Source organism: Cottoperca gobio, chromosome 22 (assembly GCF_900634415.1).
Source record: "Cottoperca gobio chromosome 22, fCotGob3.1, whole genome shotgun sequence".
Classification (NCBI taxonomy): domain Eukaryota; kingdom Metazoa; phylum Chordata; class Actinopteri; order Perciformes; family Bovichtidae; genus Cottoperca; species Cottoperca gobio.
The window spans coordinates 11,031,111-11,049,388 of record NC_041376.1 but is presented as its reverse complement, the minus strand read 5'-3'; the positions used below and the strand labels follow the sequence as shown (position 1 = coordinate 11,049,388).

The window sequence follows — 18,278 nt, the reverse complement described above, 5'->3', positions numbered from 1 at the left end:
CTAGCCTGGAGCAGTAACCACTTTACTGCAGCCTCAGCTTTGAGTAGGCACAGGGCGATGACTCCAGTCTGACTCTTTGTCTTACACCGTTATTAACATGCACGGAGTGACCTCAGTCTATCACACAGGTGTCATGGAGTCACACACAGTGCAGCTGAGTCATGAGCCAAACTTTCCTCTTACAACAGTTGACGCAATGCCATCTTAGACAAGTGGACTGTAATGTAAAAGTGCAGCATGCTGCATTTGTAGACATCAATATATCATTGACAAATGACCTGTGACAGTTTATATAATTACTGTAAATAAATGAGAGCATGATTAAAAATGCTGGTAGACTGTCTAACGTCAGTTTTATTGTTGATAATAGTGTTTCTTAAAAATGAGACGTGTTTCTACATTACCCACTAGGCCTTCTACTTTACAGTATATTACATTGTGTGTACAGACAACTGGAGTGTGCCAGTCTTCTCCTCAAATGGTATTATTGTTTACCCTAATGATGCTATTTGTGGACCTTTAGTACACATGAAGCTGTTGAGAGAGACTGTGTGCACACACAACAGTGTTTGTTAAGGATGAAATCCACAGGGTACCTTTAATTGATCTGAAAATATGTCTATGAGGTTCCTTTGTGCTTTTAGGAGCTGATGAAAAACTCAGTCAAACAAACCAAAACTCACCATGTCCTTGGTCTCAGAGTCGGAGGGGCTGGACTCTGACGGAGACTTCTCCTTCTCACTTGGTTCTCCATAAAACAGGGACGTGAGACTGAAAGGGGAAGATTAACAAAGAAATAGCAAGATCATCATATTGATTGTGTGCTGACACAACCTTATCAATACATCCAAAACGTAATTCAGTGCTGTACCAACACAGACATGATGTAACTGACAGTCCCACAGTCCAAGCAATCCCTGTGTGTGTATACATAAAGAAGACATAAAGCATAAAGACATAAAACACATCCACCACGGGCAGATCTAATAATGCCAGTGTGATGATTGAATTTGTGGATATTTCTCTCTGAGCCATACCACTGACAGTTCAGCACCGTGTCAAATTAAGCAGTATAATTGAATTAGTACGAGACAAGACCGCTTGGCAAAACACACAGATGCTGCTGCCCCCGGGGGCGATGAAGCCGCTGCCGGTCAGGCAGAAATAATCAAGCCAGCACTCCCCTGAGAGCAGAACTCAGGTCAAGCAGAGGAAGACTGCTGAAGACTTGCGCAGACAGCTGAGTGGACATTGATTCATTTTGTATATTAAATGATTGATTGCTTATAGGATAAGTCTGAACCCTTAAAAATATTACTAACAGAAGCAAAGAGAGCAATTACAATACGGTGGATTGAAAAGGCCACCTGTGCTGAGTGGTTGTACAAGTATTTATACAATAGAAATAAAATACACGCTAAGATTACAGAGGGATTTCTTTATAGAAAGACATCAATTAGTTGAGCCTTTAATAAAAATGAAACTTATTCTCTGAACCTCTCGACTAGAAACCAGCGGACTTTGGGTTGAGTGCCACGGACAGTTTAAAAAAGTTGGAGACGGAATAAGAAATTGTTTAATTTCATCTTTTCATGGGATTTGTTGACAATGAAACAAGTTTAGAATAACAGCAGGCTCCTCGCCTTCGCCTTTAAGTAATTAATCAAGGTGAAATTACCAAAACACTGGTTGAATCATTTTAAATATGATTTATTTATTCTGTTTTTTATTGCTGTATAAAGAACATATTATAGTTTCAGGAACTATTGGTCGGGACAAAACAGAGACAAAGACGCAGCTTTGGGAAATTATGATATGATAAAAAATGTCTGATATTTTATATTTAAAAAAACAACAACCAAAATAAAGATTAAATGAATCAACGATGGAAATAATTGTAGGTTGTAGCCCTAATTTTAAGAGTGAGAAGACCACTCTGTGTTTACATTCGCTGTGTGTGTGTAAGACTGATATGTGTTAACAGTTTGATATTTTCATTTACCATAAAATGCATGAATATATTTCCACAGTTGCAGTTATCAGTCCAGTAACAACAAAGCATTACTAGAGGCAAAGGCAGAGTATCTCCTTTCAGTAATACGTCTCCTATGCAGTACCATTTCCACTCAGCAGAGGGAGCTGGAGGCTCCAGGACTCAGCAGCGGTTCCACTGAGGATTATTTCTCCATCTTAAATGTTGTCATGGCTCACAAACCAGCAAGTGTATCAGATGTTCACTGTAAATGGATTTACCTGTCATTCTCCATCAGCAGAGCCAGGCGGCCATAGTCCCATGCAGCCTTCCTCAGACAGGAGAAGATGAGCAGCAGGAACTGTAACACAGAGCATGAACGCTTGAAGCTCCTGAGAATCGGATTTATATAAATCGCACACATGACTCGTCTCTGCATTTTTATAAAGAGCCGACACATAATAGACAGGTTCAAAATGCAGCAGCAATAATGAGCCAGCTTCTTTCTTTAGAGTGGTATCGGGGTTGTCTTGGAAACTACAGACAGGTCAACATGGCCCAGGAACACATGCTATGCACTACTGTGATCAATAGCAAGAATAAATATGAATAGACTCCATTCTGCCACAAATAGGGAGCTCACAAAAAGGTAAAAAAAAAGCCCATTCAATGACATATTATAGTACACAATAGTGGATTCATGCTGAACAGCCCTGGTTAAATATGAAGAGCTTAACTGGCCGGTGATGGATGACTGTTGACAAATGCAAATTGAGTGAAAGTGATGATGAATATTTGATTTTAATTACAGCATTAAATCATTAACTCATTTGAGTTTAGAAGGCATTTAGTTCAGTGGGCAGGGATGACAGCCATGTTAATAAGAAGAAAGCTCCCATAAATGTTGAATGTGATCTGGACGCACGCATAGACAATCGGGGCGGCCTTGACTAAGGCTTGTTGCTGAATAATGAGTGTGTGTTCACATTAGCAGTCATGGTCCAATCTCCTTCCTTAAATAAGAATCTCTCCATTATCTCGCCGTCCGTCTCCTCCCTATTGTTTTATTTTGTTTGTTCTTGATGCGTGGGCATGCTCTCCTTAAGCCCTGCAGATGATTTATTATTATTCTGTATGATGATGGTGATGATGATTAGTAGAGGAGTAGTAATTAAGAGACAGTGGTCGACCCTCTGTGTTGTCTTGACAACTATGCAGCCATAGAATGAGCCAATTAAAACACAGAGTTGGCAAATTGAGAGTGATACCAAAGCAGAGATCAAGCTTGACAAGGCCTGACAGCCTGTTATTATCTGGAGACAGGAGGGAAAATATGCAACTATGTTTGTAAACATGTATTATACTACGTGGGAGGACAATTTAAACATGTGGATTTAATGCAATTTGATATCTATGACAGACATGCACTTAATGTGTGTGTGTGTGTGTGTGTGCGTCTGTGTGTGTGTGTGTGTGTGTGTGTGTGTGTGTGTGTGTGTGTGTGTGTGTGTGTGTGTGTGTGTCATCGACTATTTTGGACTGAAGAACTGCGATGGACATCGGCAGATTAATCGATAATGAAAATAATGGTAAGATGCAAACCCAGAGAAAATAACAAAATAAAATTCCTGGCTCAGCGGAGGAATATGAAACTGAATATATTAGTCCTCCGTACTACAATGCAATGTAACATCCCTCTTGTGTCTTTAATTGATACAATTCACAGAGATATTCAGGACGGTACATCCACACATCTATCATCTACACCTGCTTATCCTTTAAAACAAAGTTTGTATCCTTTATTTAGCCAGGATGGTCCTATTGAGATATGAGATCCCTTCTTGCAGGGTCACTGGAGCCTATCCCAGCATGCATTGAGAAAGCAGTACACCCTGGACAGGTCCGCAGTTTAACATATATACACAGACAACCATTCACACCTATTTAAAGTCTTAACCTGGTAAACTGGGGCAAGGGTAAAGTAAAGACTGGGTTCACTGTTAGGATTACAGTTACATTTAGTTACAGTGAGGGTTGAGGTTAGAAATATACGAAGTCAGCAGAAGGTCCTCTCAATTAATACAAAAAAAATTAGCTTGTGTGTGTTGACATGTTTTCAATAAACAGAACGTTTGCATTCATTTTAGACATTCATGTCATGCGATGTCTCGCACTTCTAACAGTCGTGATGCTGCTGTCGTACTTTATTATCATGAAGAGCGGAGTGAATTGCTTGAGACAGGTTGTCCATTAGATATGGTATTTTTACAGAAACAACCCTGCGACCATGTTTCACCTCTTGTTGTCTGTTAGTATCATCGTAATATCTCAACAGGGTGTTGGCAGCTCTAAATGTATTCACAGACCTTGTTATCGAGGTCCTCTAAGCTGCAGCATGACTCGGAGTGTAACATATAGACAACATGTTTCCTCCAAACGTGGTTCTAACTGGAGCTGAAACGATTAGTCGATTTATTGATTTTTATTTAATTATCATGTTATTATTTCATTTGAAGTAATTAGTCATTTCTATTATAAAAAAAAAAAGATAATTGTTTCCAGTTTCTCAAATGTGAAACATTCTCTGTCTAAAGGCCCTGTCACACATATCCGTATGGCAGAAACGTATGCTGGCGTATATGAAAGATGTTCATCGGATGGGAAAAGTGAACATATACAGATACACATGTCTAACCTGTTGATAGAGCATCACTTACTAATACAAAATGTATCAGACAAATACCCAACGAATGCATAACGTATACAAAAATATGGCGTATACAAAATATGGGCTACACGCTGGTTTACGTTGATATAAGGTAAGGTATAAGTAGTATTCGTTAAGAGCTCACTGTGTGGGTGCTGTTGAACGCTGATGTTTTGAGCATGTTCAAAATTACCGGACGTACCCGACGTGTGCTTCATAGACATGCAGACGTTACGTTAGACATTTGTGAATACGGAATAGGTACGTGAATACTTACCTACGTAAATATAGTACGTAAATACTTACCTACGGAAATACCTACGTGAATACAGTACGTGAATACCTACGTCGGTATTCACGTACTGTATTCACGTAGGTATTTCCGTACTATATTTATGTAGGTAAGTATTCACGTACTGTATTTACGTAGGTCCTACGTGAATACAGTTCGTGAATACGTTAGAGGTATGTTAGATATAGGCTACGTCGGCTGACGGTATCAATATGTTTGACATACGTATAATAATTTGTTATGTATTCGTTATGTATACGTCAGCTACAACACCGCTGTGGAAAAGTTGGACGTATTTGGACCTTTCATATACGCTGGCATGTTTCTGCCATACGGACCTGTGTGTTCGGCGTGTGCGGCGTATCGTCTGCGTCCTTCAAACGATCACAACTTACCCATAATTTATATCAACGTATTGCCGATATTTCTTGTATGCGCCGGCATAAGTTTCTGCCACACGGATATGTGTGACAGGGCCTTTAGTCTTCTATGATAGTAAACCAAATATATTTTGGTTGGACAAAACAAGACTCTTTAAAGACATAACCGTGGTCTTTGGGAACTTGTGATGGCATTTCTTTTGGCATTTGCCGTCTATAGACAAAACAATTATTCTAACAACAGATAAAATATCCAAAATCAATAATAAAATAATCTTTAGATGCAGCTCTTATTCTAATATCCCTATCTTTTTATAATTAAGAAGCTTCAACTGCACTGGTCATAATAGAAATTGTGACAATTTAAAAGCTGTTTCATGTCATATCTTCCAAACAAATGTTAATTGATCATGGCTTAATTAAGTTAATTATGTAAACTGTGTTTATTATTGTGTGGTTTGGTGGGTGGGAGTCTGTACCATCCAGAGCACAACATTGATGGCGAGGACCGTGGGCACCCCTCCAAAGGGCAGACCTTGGAGGACGCTGCTGCGGGAGTGTGAGCGGTAGCATCTCTCCGCAGTGCTGTTTTCTTCCCCGAAAGAGTCCAGGAAGCTCAGATCATCCAGCTCGACAGCTCTCCCCTCCACAGGGGGCGCTCTCGTCACAAACAGCTCAGAGTGCGCCATCAGCACTGGACCATACCTGAGGGAAAACAGAGAAATAAAGTAAGAGACCATTAGCCAAGATTGGTCGGCCGTTGGACTAACTGTATGTCTTTATGCCAAGTTTGCTTTCATTAGCCACCATCAGCTACTGGTCAAACCAGACCAGGTAACGCTGTAGCAGAACCCCCCTGAAGATATTGAATTGAGAAAAGGTGCCTTTTACTCCTTATGAATAAAACCTTTCATTTCATAAAAGAGAAGTCATTTCATTTGTAGCCATAGTGCCTATCTTTTCAATACATACTCACCCTATACTAGTATATATATATATATATATATATATATATATATATATATAAAATATAATATATATATATATATATATACACACACATACATACAGTATATATATATATATATATATATATATATATATATATATATATATATATATATATATATATATATAAATATATATATATATATATATATATATATATATATATATATATATATATATATATATATATATATATATATATATACATACAGTATATATACATATATATATATATATATATATATATATATACATACATACATACATACATACATATGTATATATATAAATATGTATATATATATATATATATATATATATACATAAATATATCTATATACACACACATTATATATATTCTTGTATATACTATATATATATATATATATATAAACACACAGTATATACACAGTATAATACATATATACACATGTATACACACACAAATATAAATGTAATAACATGATACTATGATATTTGTGGATTTTAATAGAGACAGTGGGTAAAGCAATGAAATTGTGATTTAATGTTCTGTTCTTTTTAATACACAATTGTTGTGGCTTATGTTGTGTGCCACTTAGTATAAGTGCAGTTATGATAGCATTTGCAAGGATGAGTCTAATGACCATCACAGTCCATTAGCAGCCATTGATCTGTGTCGGTTTCTTTATCTGACAAATGGAAGTGTAGACGTCACAAACTGATTGGCTGACAGGTATACTGCAGGCTCTTTGAACAGCCTACAGGCTATGTGACAGGACGATGCTAACGAGCCCATTTAACCATGTAGACAAGAGCTTCTGTTGGGAGATCTCACTTTAACAGTGCAAGAGTAAAAGCTTAAACTGTGTACACTGTCATTTTGAACAGCTTGTTGAGGATTCTTTATGTTTCTGTGTCCCTCTGTCTATAGAAGCATATGCACAATATGATCTATGACCTCCGCCATGACCACAGAATGGAGGCCTGAACCATCAGCAGCACACACTCTCCACACACGATCAATACAGTCCCGACTCCCAGTCGTTAAGCTTGTGTACACTCCTCGCCAAATAAACAGTCTGAGGAAATGGAGCAGCAACAGAGTGCTGACAAAGCTTTGCCTCAATACTGCGAATCCACCTGAGTGAAAGACATCAATCATCAGATTTCATGGGGAAATGGAGATCCCACGATATATGAGAGGTATTGTTACTGTGACAGTAGACACAGTGTAGTAAACACAGCGTGTGCTCCGCAGTAGTAAACGGCAGCTAAAACTGCATCACAACCCTCTGTTGTCCAACTCTCACAAGAGCTGTCAGAGATTGAAGTGAAAAAAGGGAGAGGAAGCTAAAGGCTTCCAAACTGGCACACATTACTGAACCCAACCTTGGTGTGATTTATCACTGCGCCAATGATGTCACTTCCTGAGAAGCTCCATCACAGTTTGTGAAGCATTTAGTAAACACCACTTATTGTGCAGAAGCCATAGCAGGATGTCTAGTGTAGGAGGGTGAGCTGATTAATGGCAGTGTCACAGAGGTCTGGAAAAGTATAAAAATACAACGCAGTAATCTTTGAGAAGCTCTTCCTGTATTCTCTTTCCTTATTCCAGCTGTGAAACTGTATAGCAGGCAGTCAATATTCAGATGCTGTCAGATACACAGCATCTGAGCCTCCCTGTGGAGACATTTGTACCGTACAAAGTACTTTTATTAGGGACGGTTAGAGGATTTGGGAAAGGTTGGGTAAGGGGCTGTATTTGTGGGATGATGGGGTGAGGGTCGTGCTCGTGAGATTAAAGGGGTCAAAGGGGGAGGTGAGAAGAGGGATTTGCTCGGAAGGGGATGAACGAGGCGGATCGTGTGGTGTGGCCAGAGTGTCTGGTACCTGGAGGTCGAGACTCAGATTGGGGATACGTCTCGACATAGGTACAAATTCAGGACTTTATTGTTGTGGGGCAATGGTGCCTCCACTGAGCCGCCCTACTAGATCCACCTATAAAGGTCTCACGAGTGATTGAACTAGTGAGGAAAGTTTGGTGGAATTAACGAGACGCAGGTGATTGAATTTGGGGGAAAAGAATCATATTAACTAAATAAGTGGGGAGGAGATCTCCTGAGGATGGATCACAGAGCAAACTCATAACGTACACACACACACACACACACACACACACACACACACACACACACACACACAGTCTACAGAGCTGTGTTTCTACAGAAGCCGATGTACATTACATCACGCCTTCTCTCGCTGCCAATGATGAAATAAGAAATCAATATGCACAAATGGATTATTTTACAGCAACACATCGATTAATAACCACATTTGCTTAAAGTACAAGGAGAGAGCATGCAGTTCTGAGAGTTTTATTGTTAGCATTTCATTCATTCTTAGTATTTCACAGATATCTGATGATAAAGTTTTGTCTCACATTTTTAAAACAAACTGATTGAGTAACTATCAAACTGATTTACAGGAGATTTTAAAGGTCAATAGAACAATAAATCAACCAAAGCATCCGGACTGCTGAGTCTAAGTCGATTTTATTCAGATAGAAGGTATTGCTTGTGACAACACTATGGTGATAATGTTTGCAGCATTTGCCTGTTTTATTTGTTATTCATTCAATCATCATGTTGAAAAGCTTAAAATGGCTGCAGGAAAAAAAGTAAACAGTGCCTATTTTTATACTCCTGTGATGAGCTGATGGTAGCAAACATTTCAACTGTGTGAACTGTGACATGCAGCAACAGAAACTAAAGCAAACACAAATGATGCCTTACCATGTTAGAACATACTACTAGCTGTAAACTGAAGCTCTGACAAAAATGAGATATGCAGAAGCTTAAACAGACCTTTATCGGCTCATTGAGCTGTTCTTCTTCCTGCATCAGACGAGTCATTTACTTTGAACGCTGCCTGCTGCTGATGCTAAAACTCCATCTCTCCACCTCCAGAACAGAGCAGGATGCTGAAGGATGCAGGCTGACTATGGTGTGGTTTCACACAACATTTGGACAAACGTCACAGTATGACTCGACAGTTTATCCATAAGTCTCCATGGATATTTTCTCTTTCGGTCCCACTCCTCGTATGTAAACACTCCAACATGCTCACAGTTATCCCATGGTATCCTATCCTTCTCCAGCTTATTGAACTCTGCAAATCGGAAGTCTTTCTAATCTTTTCCCTCTGCTCATTTCTCTCCTACTCATCCCTGAATGGGGCTTCCAAGCCAACGCAGCAGATTACAAACTGATGTTTGGCTTGGGTATCAGTGCTGTGCCTCTGGCTGGCAGCATGAGTAAAATCTCTCCTCTGTGCTCCGTAGGACTATTATGATCACAGATGCTGAAGTATGTACAGGGGCAGTGAGCCGGTGATGAGATATACCTGAGTTTGAGTCAAAGAAGCAGAAAAAGTGAGGACAAAGCGAGCTCAGGTCAGCTAATCAGCTCATTGCACCAGAAAAAACAGCTGAGGTATAACTGTCTCTGTGTGTGTGTGTGTGTGTGTGTGTGTGTGTGTGTGTGTGTGTGTGTGTGTGTGTGTGTGTGTGTGTGTGTGTGTGTGTGTGTGTGTGTGTGTGTGTGTGTGAGAGAGTAAAGTGATACAGACAGAAAGTCAATAACTTGCAACAAATCGTGATTCAATCCAGATATCCTTCATCCCTCCATCATAATATTCTTGATTCAATTGGCTACTGCCGGAGCCTTGTCATGGATTGTTTAAAAGCATTGTTATTTTAGTGATGTCAGCAACTACGCATGTTGGCCTAAATTATAAAGAGTAAGAAACAAGACTAAAGTCTAGAGTCCTGCCATCAGTTCTATGGTTAAAGGAAGCTGTACCTACGCACAGACTTTGAACAAGCATAACAACATGCTCACAATGACAATGAATGTTCAGCAGGTATAACGCTAACCTCGGTCACAATCTGTTTGTTTTTTTCTACAGTAATAATATAATAAAATCCGAAGACCTACAATTAAGACAAGATATACCAAACACCACAAACAAGAACAAAATAGTCACCAGCTTAGTTTAGCATAACGTGTGTTCATTTCCTCTAAACACAAAGTACGGATGGGGTTGATGGGAGTGTCATTACGTTTTTGTATATTTGGTCATGTTACATTTTGACCTGATGAAAGCGCTAGATGAAAAGTCAAGTTACTAAAATTGGGACAGGAATTTCTGTACCAAATTAGATGGCTTTCCATCCAATGGTTTTTGAGACATTTCACTCAAAACGATGAAGTTAAGAAAAGTGGACCGTATCGTGGTTCTTCAGGGAAAAGCCAGGCGTGCACCAAAGCTATTAGGATTCATCATCTTGGCTCTATTGATATCTGTATCAATGGCAATAATGGCAATCCACCCAACAGTTTTCAAACCATTGTAGAAATATTTCCGTGTAGACCACAGTGGTGGACTGACCATCATTCCCCTCATAGCTTCACACACTGGAGAAACAGAGGGGCCTCCACTAATCACTTTTACTATCCCTTAAATCCCTTTACCAGATCTCTCAACACGTGCTTTGTCATGCTGAAATGAGAAGATGAATGTTTGTAATCTCATGAAAAGCCATGACAGGTTTCAAAAATGGGCTGCGTATTAATTCCAAGATGCACCAAAACCTAATCAGAAACATAAACCATTTGGTGACCAGCCCCCCAGAAGCTTCTCTCCCATCGTCAAACACTCAGTTGGATCAAGATTCATTACCTACCTGAGGGAATGAGCGAGAAATGAACCATAAATAAAATTTGAACTTACGTTGACTTCCAAACCTCTACACCGTATCAACTGTCAGACACTGTGAGATAAAAAGACTACCAGCAAGGACAACTTTCAAATCACCATAAATAAAAGAATAATGGCTTCAGAACGGTCTGGTCTCAACTGCAGTCTTGTAAAACATGCCGTTTCCTCCTGCCACGACACCTGCATGGAAGGCAGAGGTTTGCTGTTCCCCTGCCAACAACTTCATGTCGAAGACCCAGAGCTGGCAGAATATTCATGAGTGATTACTATCTGTGCTCTGCATGTTAATCTAAAACTGAGCCCCTGATTATGGAAATCTTGGTGTTTAAAAGGTATTCTATTAAAATGAGCCAGTCTCCTAATGAACTGTTAACAAGCCAATGAAACATGGGACACATTGTGGAAGCTGATCTGTAACGGTACCTCTCATTTACAGTATGCTGACAGGCCTGGGAGCATACTAAAAAGGCAACAGTTGGTAGACAAAATAATGTAAACACAAATAGGCTTAAATCAAAGTCAGCTTCAGGACATTTTCATTGGGAGTTTATACGATTTTGTCTACCCCCTGTAGTTTTCCATCAACACACCAAAGAGCACCTGTGGTGGATTTTCTACTCTTCTTTCCTGCAGGTCACAGGTAAGCCCTCCAATAATCCACACGGACCAGAGGCTGACTGGTGGTTTAATAATGTCTTATCGAACCAGAGTTGACAGCGCATTTGAAAACTCACATGAGGGTTGTAATGAGTCCTCTCCAGCTAATCAAGCTCTCATTCACTTACAGTACATTCAATACATGGCACGCAGGGACACCTGCACATTACATATGTGATTTTATAGTTAATAAAAAGCTAACTCGTCGATTACCATGGACTTCAAAAAGAAACCAGAAGACTTCTGATACCAGAATATTTTGCATGGATATCTGTTTGTAGAGATTAATTTGTTATTAAGTGTAATTTGTTTGTTGTTATAGTATCTTATCTGTAATGTGTTGCCATATTTTAATGGGGATGTCAACTCTACTGCAGCTACAGACCTCTGCTGTGATGCTTTTGGTTGGAGGGTGTGGATGGGCAACCCTCATCAGACTCAGCCTGAGGGGGAGAGGGGGCGGAGGCTTTAGCACATTCTGCTCACCACCTGCTCAGTGGAGGAGGGAGGAGGCTTTTTTCTCTCTCAAAGCTCACTCTCTCTCCATCACACAACACACAAACACAGATCACCGAGGTGTGACTGCTCACAGTTAATGCAGCATCCCCCCTCCCAGCATCTTTCCGAAGGCTGAGTGAGCCATAGCATGACTGGAGCGATGACACACACAAGCCATGCTCAACAAACCAAACACCCGCTTCCTGTCTGTCTGCACATGCCCAGTAGGCCCCCAGGGGAGCGCTGTGTCTGCCCTGTTGCTGCTGTGTGGACTGGGCCTCATTAGAACCCATCTGACATCAGTGATGGCTTCAGTACAACTTGTGTGGTGTATAAACCTGCCTCACACAATCTGTGTTTTCTCTGCTGCATACCTCTGAGCTTCTGGAAGATTCCTCCCACATCCACTTATACGGCTGGAGCTGATCCTAAAAACTGGGCCTGTGAGAGTCTCAGAGTCCAAATTACCCTCACCCCCACTTCCACAAAGAAAGTGCAAACACTGCTCATTTAAACAGATTCCTTCAGAGAGATCTCCACTCTCTTTAAGCTTCAAAACCATATTTAAAAGGAATTAGCAATCAATCAAAATACAGCGTGTTTCAACATACTGACATATTGTCAATCATTTAATAATACAAATGGAAACAATTGTAGCTGTTTTTCAAAAGAAGCCATTGGTTTCCAATCATTTTAGTATGATATGAAAATTAACTTCGGTTACATTGTAATTGTGTGGTAACACAGTTACTTGAAGGGATTGTTAGAGTTCCAACATCTCAGATTTTAGAGACAGTAGTAGCCTTTGCAATGTAGGCAATGTCCAAATCTATATTATTCATTTCTCAACATCCATGTTTGCTCATTGTTTTGACTTTTCAGAAAACCCAGCTTCTCGGAGCAAAAGCCTATTTTGCCAGAGTATCAATTTACAGGTCTCTGCAAGCTCCTGTTCATATTGTAATGAATTTAACGGCCGGCAATTGATGTTTAGAAGATAGGAAATCAATCCAAAAACATACGGTCAAAATGGTCAGCAGTAATGTGAAATAAGGCTGAAACCAACCAATTTTCAATGAATAATTTATTCAATAAAATGGCACAGAATTGTGAAAAAATGTCTGTAATTTTCCAGAGTCCATATTGACAGAAGCATTTAAATATCTTGTATTGACCCACCAACATTGCAAAATCCAGAGACCATTTAACAATGACTGAGCATCTGGATCTCAGCCAAACGGAAGACAAAGTCTGCTCATATCACAACAACTGCTGTAACTTCAGGACGCCTCGTGATACAAAAAGTGTTCCTGCAGGTTTATCAGATGGGACTTCTTTGCCTACAGTGCATATTCAACAGGCAGTATAACATATGTGAGAAGTGAGAGGATAATAAAGTCTGACATCTGCATATGGCTGGAGAATATATTATGCTGCTTGGTGTTACAGTAAGCTTATTGCATCTTTTTTGCTGGTGAGTTTCTGTGTGTGCAACAACAGTTACAATGCTGCTTGCGTCAGTATCACTGTATGGACCCCTGTGGAATAGCACAGGAAGTTCACAGCAGGAATCTCAAATAGCAGGGAGCCTATTCTCCACAGAAGATAAAAAGAACAAAGCCCAGCCTGTATGGGATATAACTGTTGTATTTAGATGGCAGGTGGAATACAAATGGAGGTTGCACAGTAGTCGTTGTTTTGTTCTAATATTCTGTTTGTTTTCGATTTCCCGTCAAGAGGCACCAAAGTGTTTCCTGACATTTTTATTCAACAGCCCCATGACATGTGGCTGGGAAGATGAGTCACAGAAATACGTCTCTTTTACTGTACGATGCAATCCTGGATGTATCGCACATGCACCACACATCTCACGGCAAAGTCTGTGTGTGTTAGGTGCTACACAGTAGTGTGTGCAATCTGTTAGCAGCGTGGGTTGTTCCTCTTAGATTCTCAGTCTGGGCTCAAGTGTAGAGCTAACTCACATTCATTACTGTATTAAAAACAACCTCAGAATAACTTTCCTATGTCCAAAAAACATTTGATTTAAGTTTCAATTTTAATAACTAAAATCTTTTTCAAACTAGGTCAAGAATCAAGTCGTGCTTAAACCTCCAAAAGGATTTGATGTTAGACGTTCCTGGAGCCTTAGTGTAGGGGACATTGTTCCTCTGCACAGTGTTTGGTCTGCATCTTTAACTCTTGCCATGTAAGGCAGAGCAGATTATGTGAATCCAGGTGTTATACTGTCTGCGCTCTCTGTGCAGCTGGAGCTGTCCATCTGCTCAAGGTGCTGAAACAAACATGGACCGTAACAAACAAACCAGATAAAGTAGATCCATGGACAGAGGCTTGCGCATGTTTCTCTCAAGGTGCCACTTTCTATTGTTCTATCTTCAGTAGCTGTTTGATGCTGTAAAAGTATACGATATCCATCTCCCTAATGCAAGCTCTTTTTTCAATCTCAGTTTAGAGTTTCCTGAAATATTAATGTCTGTCTGATACTCGAAGATGACCAGCGTTCATTTGCCCTCTATTCTTGAGACACTCTTCCTTTTGAAGTGTCGGATCAAATTTGAAAGTGATAGCACACAAACAATCTTTTAATTATCAAACACTAAATATAAGTAAAACTCACACTATCAGCACATCATTGATGTTGTACAACTTTGTCAAACACCTGAGTCATTTCTACTTTCAATAAATAAATGTAATATCATGCAGAGGTTTACCTGCACAACCATATATACACATTAGATAATATAATTATCAAAACCTCACCACCTGTTTGATTAAAAGCTGGTGGTAAAATGTTGTTCTGTCCATTTCGATATATTTCAATTGGTGACCAGTTTTCAAAATGTAATAAGTTTTTACAGAGACATTTCAAACCTGCAGGGATTAGTATACTCCAAAGATTGAATTGTAGTCACTTGTAGTCACTAAGAAATCCTTGTAGAAATCCTTGTTGAAATGTATCGTCTTCAAAAACACAACATCTCCATTTATCATAAATTCATAAATGGGAGTCAGTAAACACGACAGAGCTCCTCCCTAATTAATGAACAACATCATCACTATCATCTATTCTAAGATGTGATGAGTTGTGTATGTAGCCTTCTGACCTCAGATTATTCATAATTTATGTCTCTGCATCCTCATCAAAATCAAAGTCAAACTCGAAGTCTCACTATATGGCATGACATTCTTCAGCATGCTGCTGTGCAAATGCTATGCACGAGTGACCCACTGAAATGTCAAAAACCCATTAGAAATCTGGCATTTTAAAGGCCACTTTCCTTCATCACAGTCAGGTGCAAATGGCAGGAGTTGCAAATAGCATACTATGGAGTCTCCCTTGGCTTTACAAATCCCAAGACTACAAATATAATATTCAACCAAAGCATGTGTGCATCCTCAAAAACATTATTACGAGTTACTTTAAAAAAAAATAACCTCAGGAATATCTTTTTTTTAAACGCTATTTAAAAAGGAGGCAACAGAGCCAGTAAGACGGTATTAAAACCTGCTGACTATGCAGTATAATTAGCATTGATTCAACAGGTTAAACTACTTGTTCATTTTAAAGCTTTGTGTTTGTGTAAATCAAACACAACAACAACAACAACAACAAAACAACAGGCTACAGGCAGCAGAGAGACGATAGGATGGTCACAGCCTGGCTGAAAGCCTAAAGATCCATTATGTTTTCTTATTATTCTTATTATTCTTATTATTCTTATTATTCCAATGGGAACTCCAAATTACAGTTTCGGGTGCTCATTAAAGATCTCCCCACCTATTGACTCCGTGGGGAACAATTGGTGTTGTTGTGAGAAAGAGGAATGTGTTTTGGGTGTAATAGTCTGACACGTTGCCAGAAACATCTTCATCCTAACAAACCAGTAACAACACCGTACCATGATGCAGGGAGCTTTTCAACGTTTAGATTTCACTTAATACTAAAATCAGGTTATTAAAATGGAAAGAAATACGTTCTGCCATCAGGCAATGTTCGGTGACTCTGTCCACCCGCTTACTGCAGCACTCACAACAGTCTGCACACCCACCTTCTTCCTCCACCTCTGTAACTTGATGAAAACGAGTGCGCCATAAATAGCATAATAAACACATCCAGTCTGCGTTTAGATCACCACACGGATACATGACTTTTAAAAAAAAATCACATCGCTCACCTCAGAAAGCTTCCTGATCGCTGGCGTCTGGCGATGATGGGGGTGCTGCTGTGTTTTTTTTCTCCAACACCAAGAAACAAGAGAAACTCCCACTTACTCAGGGGCCGTCTGACAATTAAACACCTGCCTTGAAGGCTTCTAAGGGAGCGTCAAGTAATGCGTTAACTGCGATATCATGTTTTAGGCTCTAATTTTAGGATATACCAATTGATTATTATTTAACTGGCTGTTATTATTATATGAATATTTAGCAGGTGATGAAATTATTATTATGATTTTAAAGCTCAAAGATACAAGCACAATGATCGAGGCAATGAGACAACACAAGATACGTGTGGATTTGTTCCACCTGCTGAGTAAAAGCAACATATAATAAATGTATGTCACTCACCTGACAGCACTCAGATTAAAAGGTAAAATAATTGAGGATGCATTGCCACCTACTGGAAAAATGTCTATCATGCAATTGACAGACTAAACAAAGCTATTTTTATAAACTAGTATGTTAGATAAAATTAGATAAAACTAATTACACAATAATGCATAGTAAGTAATATTAACATAAAAACAAAAATATATAACCCTCACAGAGACCTTTTTGTACAATGATTACATTTATTTGAAGTATTTTTAAAGGACATATATTTTAAGTATTTTAAGACTAATTTGTTCTTAATAGTACTTTTAAGTAAGTGCCAGTTTTATATATATAATGAAGTATTTTGAAAGTGTGTTATTTTATTTTACTTGAGTAAATGATTTGAACACCTCCTCCACTGTCAACAATCACATTTCAAAATAAGAGCTCTACACATGTACTGAGTTGGCAGAAAGACTCTTTAAACGCAAAAAAACAGTCTAAGCCAAATGCATTTTATTTTCTTAAATGCTTTATTTTCACAACTTATCCTACGTCAATAGTGTGCTGCTATAATATTAGTAGTATATATTCGGTAAACTATCCAGCCAATAAAAAGGCTAAAGAAGGGAAAAACAGACGCATCCAGACCAACAGGCGGCGGTAGACAAAGGAGCAGACACCTCCATAATGAAAAAGGACGTCGATGTGGCTCAACAACAGCTTCTGTGCGTTTGAATGAACGTGCCGAGCTGTGAGCCGAGGCTCCGCGGTGCTGAAAGGACAGCTCCTCCGCTCTCTAACATCTGCAGGTAGGCTGCCTGGACACCAGGAGGATGATTGTTTTGATTGCGTCGTCATGGAAATTAAATGATTAACACCGGTCTCATCTTGTTTTCTGAGGCAGACAGAAAACACGGAGCAGAACAAACTGCGATAGTGCTTGATTGGTGCTGCTGTGTAAATGTTTTTTTTTTGTCATCTATGTAGGGCATCCATGGGCCTAGAAAGCTTCTCAGTGTTTTCATATATTCAGATAAAGACCCTGTTTTGGGTTTAGTCTGTGAGAGCTCCTTTCTTCCTCCTTTCTTCCTCCTTTCTTAGGTTCTTTATGATTTGCACATCTGTTAGTGCTGTAGGTTAGGAGATCACAGAGTGATATTCTTGGTATTCTCAATGGCCCCGTAGAGTCCCTAGACCCTTATTTGCAGAGAATCTAGTTTTTCTCAGCAGCACATGTTAACTTTATTAAATTATCTTTGCTGGCCCTAATAGGAGGTGTGCTACTTTCACCAAGATGCTTCATGTATAAAGTCCTTCTGTTATTTTGTTCTGTTAAAGTAATCTGTAAAAGACATTGTAATAAAATAACATATGTTGTGATATAGTATATTATAATATAAATAACCTTTTGAAATTCTTTGTGCTTGGGTGATGTTATTATATGTTCTG

At 39.2% G+C, this 18,278-nt stretch overlaps 1 protein-coding gene across 2 annotated transcripts in view; it reads right to left on the bottom strand.

Annotated features, from left to right (window-relative positions):
• Positions 1-16,522, bottom strand: part of tmem63c (transmembrane protein 63C) — a 29,378-nt gene extending 12,856 nt beyond the window's left edge. Inside the window, exons 1-4 of one of the 2 annotated variants that reach the window (XM_029461033.1) lie at positions 16,469-16,522; positions 5,831-6,056; positions 2,254-2,333; positions 684-771 (exon numbers count right to left, since the gene is read on the bottom strand). In XM_029461033.1, coding sequence (XP_029316893.1) covers positions 684-771; positions 2,254-2,333; positions 5,831-6,040 — 378 coding nt within the window. In that variant the 5' untranslated portion in view covers positions 6,041-6,056; positions 16,469-16,522. Of the gene's footprint in view, positions 1-683; positions 772-2,253; positions 2,334-5,830; positions 6,057-16,468 lie in introns of those variants that run through there. The other variant, XM_029461034.1, reaches the window with a different exon arrangement.
• Positions 16,523-18,278: the final 1,756 nt, after the last annotated feature.